This window comes from Lithobates pipiens, unplaced genomic scaffold (genome assembly GCF_037356315.1).
Source record: "Lithobates pipiens isolate NorthernLeopardFrog02 unplaced genomic scaffold, aLitPip1_a1.2 Scaffold_25, whole genome shotgun sequence".
Taxonomy (NCBI): domain Eukaryota; kingdom Metazoa; phylum Chordata; class Amphibia; order Anura; family Ranidae; genus Lithobates; species Lithobates pipiens.
In genome coordinates this window covers 27338773-27354066 of record NW_027507787.1, presented here as the reverse complement: position 1 = coordinate 27354066, position 15294 = coordinate 27338773, and the positions used below count along the sequence as shown (strand labels likewise).

The 15294-nt window shown below is 46.0% G+C and overlaps 1 protein-coding gene across 1 annotated transcript in view; it reads left to right on the top strand.

The window, feature by feature from the left end:
- The first annotated feature begins 232 nt into the window (after positions 1-232).
- The window catches only part of ANKRD22 (ankyrin repeat domain 22), a 50646-nt gene continuing 35584 nt past the window's right edge, over positions 233-15294 (top strand). The window contains exon 1 of the mRNA XM_077454173.1: positions 233-459. Within this exon, the coding sequence (XP_077310299.1) occupies positions 439-459 (21 nt within the window). The 5' untranslated portion in view covers positions 233-438. The remainder of the gene's footprint in view (positions 460-15294) is intronic.

Sequence of the window (15294 nt, the reverse complement as noted above, 5' to 3'; positions counted from 1 at the left end):
GGAAGGAAGGGGAAGCGATGTTCACATGAGGTATATGATTTCCTGATGTGATATCTACTATAGGATATGTTTCCGGCTATGATTAATTATATGTTATCTATTATTTGTCATATGTGCCTTCTATGGCAGCTCCACATGCTGCTGGCAATGTCTGTGAACAATGAATGGGAGAGGCCAGTGTTGTAACTCGTTCTAGTCCTGTCTTGTTATTGAGTAACACAACACTCCTGGGTTGGGCATTATCATCCGCAATGCTTTCATGACAGGATATTTCACACTTCCACCTGAGTACTGACATGCTATGAGTGGAGCTTGCCTCATCTTTCACAATTTTATTTTTTCACGTTTTCCTTTTTTTAAAAGCAGCTGATGGTCAATTGAGGAGATCCATTTAACTGGAAGAGCGTCTGATCTGGAAGCCGAAGACGTGCTGTGGACATGGGGATCTTCTACTCTGAGGTTGGTGTGATTTCAATGGAGGCAAAACACAGCTTCAGCTATTAGGTTTGAGATGTGTTTTGCACATTATATCGAATACTCTTTTGTTTAAGAACTCGTGCACACCGATACAGAGGGCTGTACACCGCCACAGCCCAGGAGTCGCAGGCGTTTTTGTAAAGCTGCGGCCAGCAGCCTGTACAAATCAATGACAGGCTGACCGATGCCACAGCTGTACGGATGAACCTTCACATCCCAATGGATGCATATGCACCAGTTTACATTCAGGACCGATCATCAGTTTCTGTACACATGTATCCACATGGATGTGCGCCTGTCGTTAGTTTGTACAGGCTACTAGGTGCAGCTATATGCAAACACCTTTGACTCCCAGGTGGAGAAATACACTGAATTCTGGTGGTGTACATACCTCTGTACCTGTGTGCATAATAAACAATAACCATATCAATACAAGTGACGGTTTCTAAAGACTTAAAGTGGTTGTAAACCCTTACAAACCACTTTGACCTACAGGTAAGCCTAGATTAAGGCTTACCTGTAGGTCCAAGAAATATCTCCTAAACCTATACAGATTAGGAGATATTTACCAAAAGACAGGCACCGCTGTCTATGGCGCACTGAGCAAGCCGCAGATCACTGCGATATGACGCTTGTGTCGGCTCCTGTGCGCATGCACGGGAGTGACGTCATCGTGGCTCCGGTGAATCACAGCGCCAGAGCAGCGAGACCCGGAAGTCACTCCAGGATACATGGCAGCGGCGAAGATGAAGACGGAGGACCGCTTTGGGGGCTTCATTCTCAGGTAAGTTATTTATAATGAGCTAGTATGCTATGCATACTAGCTCATTATGCCTTTGCCTTGCAGGTTGCATTTATTTATTTTTAATAGCCTTTACTTCCTCTTTAAGGATGAGCGCAGGCGCGTTTGCAAGTCCACGTACCCACGCCCACCAGGAAGCTGACACTCTGCAGTGCTAATCACAGGCAACGAGACATTTCCCAATCCACGGCTGCACAGATCGGGAAATGTCTCACTACCTGTGATTGGTGCTGCGGAGTGTCAGCTTCCTTGCAGACACGCCTGAGCTCATCCTAAAGGCCCGTACACACGGTCGGACTTTTTGACAACAAACATGCAAATTAGCTGTTTTGGAGCAACATCCGACTGTGTGTACGCTCCATCGGACAAACTTTTTCTGTTTTCATCGGACTTTTGTTGGCTCTGCGAACGGACAAACTTTTTGACAACAGAAGTCCGATGGAGCAAAGTCCTACCGTGTGTACGCAAAAGCATCGGACTTTTGTACAAGGTACAAACACGCATGCTCAGAACCATTGCAAACGATCAGACTACAATACAGAAGTTGACCAAAGGTGGCGCTGGAGTCATTGAACGTCCTCTTTTGAAGCGGCGTCAGTACGTTGTGACGTCATTACGTTCGTGTTTGTTGTCAAAAAGTCCGACCGTGTGTATGCAATACAAACTTGTGGACAACACACTTTGTACAAAAGTCCACGGAAAAGTTTGTACAAGTCCGACCGTGTGTATGGGGCTTTAGACTTCACTCATGCTAATCTTCTGCCAGTCTATCAGCATGTATAGCACACGCATTTTTTGCTTAGTTTTAGATTGGAGATTGGAAAAGCTAGACCTTTTTATTGCTGTCTGTGGCCATATTAGAGAGATTAACCCTTTCTTTTTGGCCTGGTGGCCCATTGTCAGACATTGAGACAGGAAAGTAAAAGAAAATCCCACATTTTACAGTTGTCACCAGAACAGGAAGAATGAGAAAAACATCCACTGGGGACATTTGTTTCAGTAACAAATATCTAAGAGGGGAATTCCTCTTTCCTTGCAGAGATTTCCTTTCACTTTCTGGTGGGTCTCTGGGAGGAGAAAGCTCTCCAAAAGGACTTAATGATTAAAACTTGTTAGTTTATTTTTTTTCTAGCTTTTGTATTCATAACGTAAAAAAAAAAAATTGACTTTTGCATACATTTCAAGACCATGGTGTCAATGGGAATGTAAAGTCAACTCGTAAGAGCAAGTTTTCTATTGTAGGCTTAATCAGTGACAGATCTGTGTAGCTTTTCTTTGTGGCAGAGGAAAGTTGAATAGGTCTGAATATACACCATTCACGTGGTCTCAGCTTCGCACAAAATGTACCTTTAACCCAGTCTTTACCGATTTACTCCTGACTAAAGCCTCGTACACAAACGTCGGATTATTGGCCAACAGAGTGTCAGACTTTTGTCCGAAGGGCATGTGTCAGGAACTTGTCTTGAATACTAACGGCACGCAATTGTCGGCCAACAAACACAAACGTAGTGATTTACTACGTGGAATTTCAGCTCAAGCACCACCCTTTGGGCACCTTCTGCTAATGTCGTGTTTAGTGAGCATTGATTCCGAGCATGCGTGTTTGTACTTTTGCCTTTTGTGTGACGGACTTGTGTACACATGATATGAAAATCTGAAAATAGACCGTTCCACCGAAAATTTACTAGCCTGCTATCCAATATTTGTTTGCAGAAAGTTGGACAACAATTGTCTGATGTAGCATACTGACGGTTTGATTTTAGGCAGTCTGTCATCACACAATTCCCTGCCGAAAATCCGATCGTGTGTATGAGGCTTTATTCTTCAATGATCTTTTGGTTTAACAAAGCCTTTTGGAAATAGTGACACTCTAAAATTTTAGAAAAAATAAATAAAAATAATCTAGCATTTTCATATAATCATAATTTTTTCCCCCTTTTCTCGTCACTTACAATCTTTAGGTTTACGAACAATGTGTGTGTATTGCGGTCACATGCACTGCTCTCCTTTTAATTACAGATCACTGTAGTCAATGGGCCAGGTTCTACTATGCATGCGTCTGTAAATTGGAAAACAGGTGGTCTGTCACAGGTTTCCCTCTCATGTTGGACGCTATCAAGGGTCACATGAGAGGTTCCCCCTTCGGGGGTGGGTTCTTTGGACTACGCCAGGCATTCAACTGGGTCACTAATCCTTGCACGTGGCGTAATACATCACCCGAATGCGTGCTCGGGGCAAGGTGAGAGTTTTGGTCGTGTGAAAGGTCAGACATTAAGGCAATCTCCTAACTCGGAGATGAGCCACGTGTGTGTGTGTGTGTGTGTGTGTAATACTTAAGATACAGCGTTCCTCCATAAAGCGGTTGTATACGCGCTGATGTATTTTTTATTTTATTTTTTTGCCACCTGCAAAGGAAAAGGCATAATGAGCTAGTATGCACCGCATACTAGCTCATTATGAAATACTTACCTTAGAGCGAGGCTACCTTAGAGCGAGGCCCCAACATCTGTCCCGATCCACACCGAGGGAGCTGACATGTTTGTTCCGGGTATCGCGGCTCCGGCGCTGTGAGTGGCCGGAGCCGTGATATCATCACTCCCGCGCATGCGCACGGGAGATTTCATCCCGGCAGGGTCCGGCGTCTGCCGGGCTTTCAGCCGAGAATCCCCTGTGCGCATGCACCGCTGCAGTCAGCGGTGCATTGCAAGGGGAATATCTCCTAAACCGTACAGGTTTAGGAGATTTTTTTTTTTACCTACAGGTAAGCCTTATTATAGGCTTTCCTGTAGGTAAAGTCAAAAAATTTACTATACAACCACTTTAAGTATCTTCGTCCCATGTCCTACACACTTGTACCGATCTATATGTAGCACTAACCCCCGAAGGAGCTGCTGGTTATTTTGGGCTTAACGTTACCTTCTGTTCTCCTTGTGGCACGTCTAGGGGATGTCCCGTGGTAAATAGCCCAGTAACTTGAGACTGATAACAGATCCACTTGAATGGATTTTATTTGCAAAACTCAGTCAATTGAACAGTCTTTCAACTTGGGATCAGAGGGTTGGGAAGGAAGTTCAGGTACTCTTGGTGTCAAGGTCAAAAACGTTGAAGAACTTGCTTACTTTGACTGCATCCAGAGAATAGCCATTCGCAGCTGGATGAACACGCAGGTTGGACAGTCCTTCTCTCACAAGGCCTAACAGTCAACAAGGTGCTTACTCAGGAACAAGTCTCTGCCACAGACGTTGTAGAATGTACAAAATAATGTCTCTGCAAACAGACGTTGTTGTAGAACATGTAGGGAAACTAAACTTGAAACACTTGTAGGATACCTGGTTCTTTCAGCCTGCTTGGCGATATCCACAAGACTGGATTCTCTCAGTTACTTTAGCCCTTCCAGGCTCTTGTTAAGAAAACCAACCCATACGTGGTGTTCTAAAGAGTCCTCCCCTGGAATGCTCAAAGTACTCTGGGTCTCTCCCGAACCGGAGACGGCACCCAACCACCTCAGAATCCTCCTTTAGTTTCCTGGCCTCGGGCTAGCCAGCCCCGAGACATTAAAGTCGGGTGGATCCGCACCCCAGGCCATAGCCTTCCTGGGGGCTGGTCAGAAGGACCAGGACCATGAAGTCAGCAAATCACACTGGACCGGAACCCCAAACCACGTGACGTCCGCATCTTAAATACCCTCTCCCAGAGTGCACGGCGAGAGGGCCACTGACCTGGCTCCAAAAGAGAGTAACTTAAGCACCTAACCAGACCATAGTTCCACGCCTGCCACAAAAAACAGTGCCCCCTGTGGCCAGGCTGAACATCTCACAGTCCAGTCAGACTGATGCAGAGGTCCAATTTCGACAAATAAACCCAAACCAAACTGCAGTTTAGGCAAAGTTTAACTTTGAAAAACGCATAGCGCATGCTCTTCAGGAGCCACCACTACATATACCTTGAATTCAGAGAGACAGGCTGAGCCGCTGCCCACTTTACCAATCAGCATACCTCTTGTTACCTCCAGTAACAGAATGGGGTCCTGGTGAGTACATAGCATGGATTACATACGTGCGTTCACTTAACCCTTCTCATACCATGCCATAGATCTCCGTATTTCTAGCCCGCTCCCAGTGACCAATGGATATAGACAGCTAGGGAGGGGGTTCAAGCACCATCCCCCTCACTACAGGTGAGGCTATGCCAATGAATGGTTGCTGTTTCTCCTTGTAGTTACTTGTGAATCTCTACTTAGTGTTATGCCGCATACACACGACCGGACTTAGGTCCGACAGACTTTCGACGGAGTTCTGACGGAGTTCTGACGGACTTTCTGAATGAACGGACTTGGCCACACACAATCACACCAAAGTCTGACGGATTCGAACGTGATTACGTATGACTGGACTAGAATAAGGAAGTTCATAGCCAGTAGCCAATAGCTGCCCTCGTGTCGGTTTTTGTCCGTCGGACTAGCACACACACGAGCAGATTTCTCAGTAGGAACTGGGTCCGGCGGAGCTCTGTCGGAAAAATTTGAAAAATGTTCCATTTCTAAAGTCTGTCAGACTATTGCAAATCAAAAGTCCGCTACAGCCCACACACGATCGAATGGTCTGCCGGAATCATTCCGTCTGACTTTTGATGTTGAAAAGTCTGGTCGTGTGTACGTGGCATTACACATACCCCATACAGTGGATAATGACCCAAGTTCTTTGATATGCTCACATGCACCCCTTGAATAACTTCAGACCAGGCTCTGAGCAGCTTAATCAATGTTCACTGTAACTTGGCAAACATGTATAACATTCCATTTCTAACTGTGGCTGCCCCAGGTCACCTGCTCGTGTGAAGTCTCTTAGAGGAAAGTCCATACTTGGTGATGCTCTGACAGAGAATGACATGTTCTAGAGCGGACCGTAGGTCCCAGCAAGCCTTTAGCATAGGTTTCCCATGTGTTCCCCAGAGCCCCCCTAGTATCCGGATCTCTTCCCTTTTATAGAAGATAGAAGGGAGGCTGGACCCCAGCGAAAGCCCTTGCATACCCCAGGAAAGGCGGCAAAACATTACCCTTTCGCTTGATCTGGGCAGTCAGGTACTAACAACACATACACATTAGGCAACCTGCCTACACATGCCTATTTTCATATTTCCATTATGAGCTGTACTGTGTGGGCAGCGCTTGTAGCAATTGGTGTTTATTTTTCTTATATATGCCAGTCTGCCCTTATCATAGTTCATGGGAGTGCACCAATGAGGGTGTATACAGCGGACCCATGGAGAATCCACAAAGCCACCCTCATAAAGCTGGGTAAACACTAGTAGATTTCCATTCAATGTTTTTAGTTGTAGGAATGTTCGTTCATTTTTCTAATCATCAGTGGGTTAAATCGATGGTTTTTGACCACAGCATTGAGAAAATTCAAAAAAGCAAGATGGAAATTTTTTCTCCAAGCTCTGAGACAAGAAGCAGTCCTTTGCAGCGTTGTTTTTGTTTATTTTATTTAGGGGATTAAACTTGGATGGGGAAGCGTTGTTATGGTATGCCCACTTGATCAGTAGGAGATCATCAGGGACTCAACTATATACATCCAGTATATACTCACTTCTCGTCTACCTCCAGCACAGACTTGCTTGTGAACCACAACTCCCAGGACCAGCTTGTACTGACAGGCTGGTCTGACAAGAGCGTAATCAGACCATAGCAAATGCCGGTTGTGGGCACTGCTCCCAGTACTACCTCTTCGGGAACTGCCAGCTTGCCTGGCTGTCTTCCTCTCTGGAGATTTGCCCGGCAGTGTCCTTCTGCCATCCTCTCCTTGCTCCCATGCTTCCTGGTGAGCATCCCTCCGTGTGTCATGAGAGGGGGTCCCCTCTAGGGCTGAAACGATTAATCGATATTATCGATGATAATCGATAATGAAAATCGTTGTCAACAATTTTCATTATCGATTTGTTGCTCCGCACCTTCCTCCTGTCCGTCCGTGAAAAAAAATCCTTCCCTCCTGTGTAATCCTGTATCGCTGTCTGTAACCAGGCACGTCCATGCCGCTGCACGTCCATGGCGTGCCTCTCCTCCTCGCTGACGGCATTCCCAACGATCTTCTCAGCCCCGCCCGCTGCTGCCTTAATGGAACAGAGAGGTGAGGGAGAGAAGCTGTGAGGAGAGCCGAGCTGCACATTGTGAAAAGGTAGTGACTATATACATTACAATACACTACACAGTAAAAACATGCATACATACACAGTACAACATTCACTGACCAGTGCCCCAACTAAGTATTCCTGGGGGGGGGCGGGGGTGCCCCATCATTGGTTTTGCTGGGAGGGAGGGGGGAATAGTCATAGTGCTCCATTGGTGTTTCTGGGAGGGGGAGAGGGGGAATAGTGCCCCATTGGTTTTCTGGGGGGGATAGTGCCCCATCATTGGTGTCCCCGAGAGGAATAGCGCCCCCGGCATTGGTGTCCCCGGGAGGAATAGCGCCCCCGGCATTGGTGTCCCCGGGAGGACTAGCGCCCCCGGCATTGGTGTTCAAAAAAAATAATCGGGCAGTCATTCGATTACGAAAATAATCGTTGGTTGCAGCCCTAGTCCCCTCCGCTCCCAAACCCAGGCCTGAGTTAACCTGCCCCCCTCAGACTGGGGAACTACTCTCAAAGGCCTCCAGTCTAACACTCCAATTCTATCTTCCAACTGAAATCCACACTGCCCCAGATGGGCTGATCCTGAGTATTTGAGGAGGCCTGCCCCCTGCCAACCCACCTGTTGGGGATTGCTCAGGGTCCTCAGAACACTCCAGCTAGCTCCTCCTACACCCCTCCCAACTGCTTCTGGAACCTTCTTAAGTTTCCAGCAAGCAGGGAGAAGTCGCCAGAGAAGCTGCTGCTGAGTCTCATCCAGCCTACCTGCGTCACTCAAAAAAGATGCCACTTGCTCCCATCAATAGCTGGCTATCGCAGTAAGAAGCATTGGAAGGCTAATGCCGCGTACACACGAGCGGCCTTTTCAACATCCAAAGTCCGACGGACTGATTCCGTCAGACTATTCGATCGTGTGTGGGCTGCCACGGACTTTTGATTCGCAAAAGTCTGACGGACTTTAGAAATGGAACATGCTTCAAATTTTTCCGACGGAACTCCGCCGGAACCGGTCCCTTCGAAAAATTTGCTCGTGTGTATGCTATTCCGACGGACTAAAACCGACGCTAGGGCAGCTATTGGCTACTGGCTATGAACTTCCTTATTCGAGTCCAGTCGTACGTCATCACGTTCGAATCCGTCTGAGTTTGGTGTGATTGTGTGTGGCCAAGTCCGCTCAGTCGAAAAGTCCGTCAGAACTCTGTCGGAACTCCGGCAGGACTCCTTCGGAAGTCTGTCGGACATAAATCCTCTCGTGTGTACGGGGCTTTACAGGTACAAAAACCAAGCTTAATTCACCACCAGCCCGCAAACAACCAAATAACCTGTCTAACAGTATACGTTAAAAGCAGGGGTTTAGTCTGCACACATTTGCAAATACATGCGTAAGCCACAGAGCCTTGTCAAGGCACCCTGGTATTTGTGGTACCTAACACTAATTTATAAGTGTCCCTACAGTGGAGGCACACTAAATGGGAGCAAGTGGTGTCTTTTTTTTGTATCACTGTCGTGTTTTTTGGTCAGGCAACGCACTGACACCTTTGCAGCCATTGTGCTATATGCTGAGTGTTCAGTGTGCCCCTGTATCTTTAAGAAGGGGTGGCTCCCCTTCAGTCCACCTGCTCTCACCTATCCATCAGAATGCATGCCTCCACTGTGGGGACACTTATAAATTAGTGTAGGTACCACAGATACCAGGGTGCCTTGACAAGGCTCTGTGGCTTACGCATGCATTTGCAAATTTTTTTTTTTTTTTACTTTTGTTTTAGTGACACATTAACCGATTCGGCCCTGAAAGTTCCTACCCCCTTCATGGCCAGAGCGCTTTTTGCGATTCGGCACTGAGTCGCTTTAACAATTGCGCGGTCGTGCGACGTTGTACCCAAACAAAATTTACGTCCTCTTTTTTTTTTTTTTTTTTTTTTTTTTTTTCCCCACAAATAGAGCTTTCTTTTGGTGGTATTTGATCACCTGAAAAAAATGCATTATTTTTTACTTTTTACTATAATAAATATCCCCCAAAAATCTATAAAAAAAAAGATATTTTTTTTCTTCAGTTTAGGCCGATTATGTATTCTTCTTCATATTTTTGGTACAAAAAAATTGCAATAAGCCTATATTGATTGGTTTGGGAAAAAGTTATAGCGTCTACAAAATAGGGGATAGATTTATAGCTTTTTTTTTTTTTTTATTATTATTATTATTGTGACACATTTTTGGGACCATTCGTATTAGTACAGCGATCAGTGTGATTAAAAATGTTACTGGCAGTGAAGGGGTTAACACTAGGGGGCAGTGAAGGGGTTAAGTGTGTCCTATTTTGTGTTCTAACTGAAGGGGGATGGGGACAGCGCAGGGAAGGTAACAGATCGCTGTTCATACTCTGTATGAACAGACGATCTGTCAGTTCTCCCCTCAGAGAACTGGAAACTGTGTGTTTTACAATGTGTGTTTACAACAGATAGTCAGAACGTCTAAAGGAGGAAGTAACTTGCAGGTATTCCTTCAGTATTTCCCCTACATCCAGAGGGTGAGCTTCAGTAGACCCTGGGGCCCTGACTGTAGGTAGGACAATTTCTTGGTTCTCATGGAACACTGAAGTAACTTTCAGGAATGGTTCTTCATGACCCAAGGACCTGATCTTAGAAACCCTTTTGGCCGAAGGGATGGCTATTAGGAAGGCGACTTTTGTAGAAAGGTCTTTGATAGAAAGCAGAGCGGATCCCGCAGTACTGAGTCCAATCAGTGAGTCGAGAACAAGGGGAAGATCCCATTTGGAGAATCTTGGCCTTCCTTGGGGTCTGAGTCTTGCCACCCCACGGAAGAACTGCCGGATTAGAGGATAAATGCCCATGACGTCCCGAAGAAGGCAGAAAGGGCTGAGACTTTGACCCTGAGAGAGCTGATGGATAGAGACAGATTAGGCTGGGTCGAAGGAAGCTGAGGCTATCTTGGATCTCTGAACAATCTACCCATAGGGGATGAGGATTCAACAAACTTGGCCCATACTCTTGATGGGCACCGAGAGTTTCCAGTCTCTTCCTCTCAAGAACCAGGCCATCAGTCTCAGTAATGCTGGGCAAGGGTGCAGGATTGCCCCCTGAGAAAGAGAAGGTATGGTCTGAGAAGAAGAGGAACCCAGGTCCCAGAAGTTGAACTGGGTCAGAAGGGCAAACTATGGCCTGTTCAGCCAGTAAGGCGCTATCACCACCACTTCGACTGCTTCCCCTTGGAGTCTCCGCAAAAATCTTAGGGTGATTGGGAACGGGGAAAGGCATATGCCCTGTTGAAGATCCACTGATCTGTCAGGCCATCTATTCTGAAGGCCTGGCTGCAATGGCCCTGAGTATAAAACATCCTGATCTTGAAGTTGCAGGGGGATGCAAATTGGTCTACTTCAGGATCTACTCCCAAGGACAGGATCCACTCGAAACGTCTCCACATGAAGGGACCACTCGTTGTCCAACTGTGTGCGAGACAGGAAGTCCGCTTGGACATTCTGGACTCTGGGTACGAAGACTGCTGAGATATTGGCCAGGTTTTTCTGGGCCCAGAACATGATGGGCTCAACTTCTTGGAGCAAGGTGGAGCTCTGGGTGCCCCCATGCCTCTTTACATAGGAGACCGCTGTGGTGTTGTCCAATCTCAATAAAACTGATTCCCCTTTCAGGAGATGACTGAAGGGCACACCGGCTGCCCGTAGTTCCAGGACAAGCCGGGGTTGTGGAAACGGGCATCCCACCCGCCTTGTGCAAGTTCTGACTTGCAAAGGGCTTCCTAACCAGCAAATGGGGGTGATGGAGTGGCACGTGAGCCGATTTCTGTGCTGAAGCCACTAGAAGAGGCTGTTCCTTTTCATTGTGTTATGTTATGTGAATGGATTGGTCATTGTCTCCTGAGTTCTATTGCTGGTACTTTCCACAGTGTCGAACTGGGCCCCTAGATATACCAGGCATGGAACTGGTTCCAGAAGGCTTTTCTCAAAGTTTAGGAGCTGACCAAACTCGAGCAGTGTGTGATGACCTGCTCTCTGTGGATCAACAGCTGCTCCTTGTCTCGGGATAGTAGCAGGAGGCAATCGAGATAGTGGTACAAGCGTATACCCTTTTGTTCTAAAGAGGGCCACCACGGCCAGAAGAACTTTTGAAAAGACTCGGGGTGAGGTTGTCAGCCCGAAAGGGAGGTAATTGCACTGTAGATGTTCTTGCCTGACCCTGAACCGGAGTTATTTGCGTAATTCTTCTGCTACAGGCACGTGGAAATAGTCATCTTTTAAGTCGATTGAGATTAGCCAATCACCTGGCTGCACGGCTTGCTGGATGGTAGACAGTCTCTGTTTTGAATCTTTCCTATTTTATAAACTCAGTAAGTTAGGTCTATCACGGGGCACCATAAACCGTTTTTCTTTAGCACTAGGAAGAGAGGGGAGTACACCCCATGGAATTCTTCGGAACAAGCACCATGGCTCCCTGTATCATTAGCGAATTCACATAGGGCAGTAACGCCTGCTTTTTTCTTCTGACCGGGGTAGAAATCTTGCTACACCCACCATAGTTTTGCATTTTACAATTATTTGACTAAATTAACTGTAAACTGAGGTTATATAGTGAAATACAGTACTTTAGAACTCTGTTTGACTGTTTAGATGTTGAATTTTAAAAGCAGCGGCAAGCCTGCTGATCTCACAGGTTTGCTAATCTGACAGATGTTTGTTGCTTTTCAAATTCAAACTGTCAGACTGAGTTCTAAGTACTGTATTTCACTATATAACCCCAATGTACAGTTAAAAATAAGTGTAAAATGCAAAACACTGGTGGGTGTAACAAGATGTCTGCTTTCCCCCTTCTCAGTGTATCCTTACTGTGGGCGAGTGCAGGGTGTAGCAAGATGGTGGCGACCTAACTTCACTTCCGCTACACATTCAGACGGGTCGCCAAGCCTGGTGAAACACCTGCACAGTTCCGAGAATAGAGAGCAACTGAGCAGGTGCAGAGCAAGGCAAGACAGTGCATTACTAGATTTTAAACAGTATAGGCACTTATTTTTAATGTTTTACATACGGTAACTCTACCTGAAAAAGAGGCCAGTGTGAAGTGATCTAGCAGGGCTTATTTTCTGACAAAACTTTAAGGCTCATATGCGTCTTCTAATACCTGCAGTAATTTCAGAAGGTTTGGATAACGTGGAACTATGTGAGATGAGAAGTACTGTAGCAAGTAACCTTGGGTGATCGCTGTTCAAAAAATTTTTTCTAACCAATTGGAATTTTTCATGTAATATCTTTTCCTATGAGATGTCAGTGCACATGTATAGTTCACACGCTAGAAGTTCATGGAAGAGCACGCTCCGCTTGTTTTTTCCTACATAGAATTCCCTGATTTAGATCTTTACCTATCAAGGGCACTGACAGGACTATAAAAGACCTAGGGCACCAAAATGTGTTAAATGTTGCTGCATATATACGCGCAGCAACAAATAATGACTGTGATTTAACATCATATGGTTAAATTGTAGTGAGATTTTTGGCCTGTATCCAGTAGTCTGTGTGTGTGTGTTGGGGGGTGTCTACTGTGCCCTGCACGTGGCATAACACCTTGCCCGAAGGCATGCTGACCAATGCCCGGGACCAGGCAGAGGCTGCGGTCATGTGAAAAATCAAAGAAAAAAAAAAAAATTAGGGCAGTCCCCAACTCGGAGATGTCACTTGTGTGCAGCACTAATGTACAGAGTTCCTCCATAGGATGTTTCATCCAAAGTATAGTAACTACACACTTGTAACTGATGTATGTGTTGCATTTGAAGGGACGTGAAGAGCCCTTTCCCACGCCACAAGTCCAGCATACCTCTGTCACCTTACTCCCAGTAACAGAATAAAACCCTGCTGGACACATACCATAGGTCTCATGCATGTCCTAAGTTAACTCTTTCCTTCCCGTAGCCCCCCCCCCCCCCCCGCTACCGGAAAATGTCGCTTAACCAAGTATCATGCCAAGTGACTGTTTGCTGTAGCTATTCTTCCTTCTGGTTACCCATGGCAACTACCTTCTGTTTTTAGCCTTGCATATTAACCTTTTGTAGCGTTGTTCTGTATACCCCATAGTGCTTCAACAGAGCCAGGTCCTCTAATGCCGTGTACACACGGTCGGAGAATCCGTCGGAATGCGTCTTATCAGACCGCGTCATCAGATAATCCGACTGTGTGTGGTATGCATCGGACTGATTCCGTCCGAATCTCCGTCGCACCCAATTTTCCAACATGTTGGAAATATTTCCCGACCAACTGGGCCGGTCGGACGTAATCCGATCATGTGTAGAGAATTTTGATCGGACCAAGTGCCACGCATGCTCAGATCAAATTCCTACATCAAAGCTATTGGCTACTAGCCTGAATCTAGTCCCATCGTAATGAAATTACGTCATCACGTTCTGAAAGATCGGATTTTTCAACAACTTAGTCCGACCGTGTGTATGCAACAGTTTCGGACACAATCCGACGGACACAATCCGACGGACACAATCCGACGGACAAAATCCGACGGATTTGGTTGGCAGAATCTCCGACCGTGTGTACAGGGGCTAAGAATATGGTAAGACCCAACATGCACCCCTTGAATACCGTCAGACCAGGCTCAAAGCAGTTGAAACAACATTTACTGAAAATTTTGCAGAACATGCATAATGTCCTATGCCTAACTATTTCTAGTTCTGGCTGCCCCCAGCATACAGTAGGTAAAGTCCATGTTTGGAAGAACTCGAATAGTTGCCGGGATCCCGATGAGTTGGTGTTCTGATGGTGGACCACAGGTTTCAGCAAGCTTCCCGTACTTGAGTGCACTTTTTCTCTTCCCTTTTCTATCACACGGGAGGGGAGGCCGTACCCCGGGAAGGCAGCAAGAAACATTAACCCCTTCCTCCTGTATTGGGCAGCCAAATAAGAAACTAAGGCCCCTTTCACATGGGCAGACCGTTCAGGTCCTCCTGACAGTTTTTTAGGTAGACCTGAACGGACGCTCCATACAGGTCTTTGGAGTGACGGATGTCATCGGTGACATGTCCGCTGACATCCGACCTACTTAAGTGTGACGAATGAAAACCCTACTTTTCCATCCGTCATTCTGATCGGATGAAAACATTTCCATTCTTCTACTTGCGTTCACCGATTTGACTGCACCAACCATTTGAAAATAGAATGAACATTGTGATAATGAAAATATTCTAATAAAAATTGACTGATGTAAACAGTACTGCAATCTACACATTTAAGTTAATGCAACATTACAAAACTCTTCAGTATTGTGCTCGGTTTACACTGCCGCAACTTGTCATGTGACATGAGAGTTAATAGTCATATGACAAGTCTCACCCCATTAACTGCAATGGAACTGTTCTAATCGATGCAACTCAGTAAAAGGTCCCTGCAACACTTTGAGGCAACTTCATCGCCACTTCTGTTAATGAAGTCAAAGGCAAGTTGCAATGAAGTTCCGCAGAATGTCAATTGTCATAAACACGTAAATTTGAAGATCGGTTCCATAGGGATCAGTGTCCCCCCCCCATTTCCAACATGTTGAAGGGACATTTTGTAATTTTTTATTGATCTGTAGTTGCTAATCAGTGCATTGAGATAGTGGCACCAGTGGAATCTGGCAGAAAGAAGAAAAGTGGGTATTATAAAAAGCCTGCCATGTTGCCATATTGCCATTTGAACAGACACTAGCCTCTACATTTATCTGCAGCGCTGTGCAGGATAAGAGCTCATCTATAGCGCATTAATGGTTTTAATCAAAAAGTGGCATAAAATGAACTCGCAAGAAATAAGTGTGGCAATTGCATATCTGTGGCCCAGATCCAGTCCAGAAGACCCCCTCAAGACCCCCATCAGCCATAGCCAG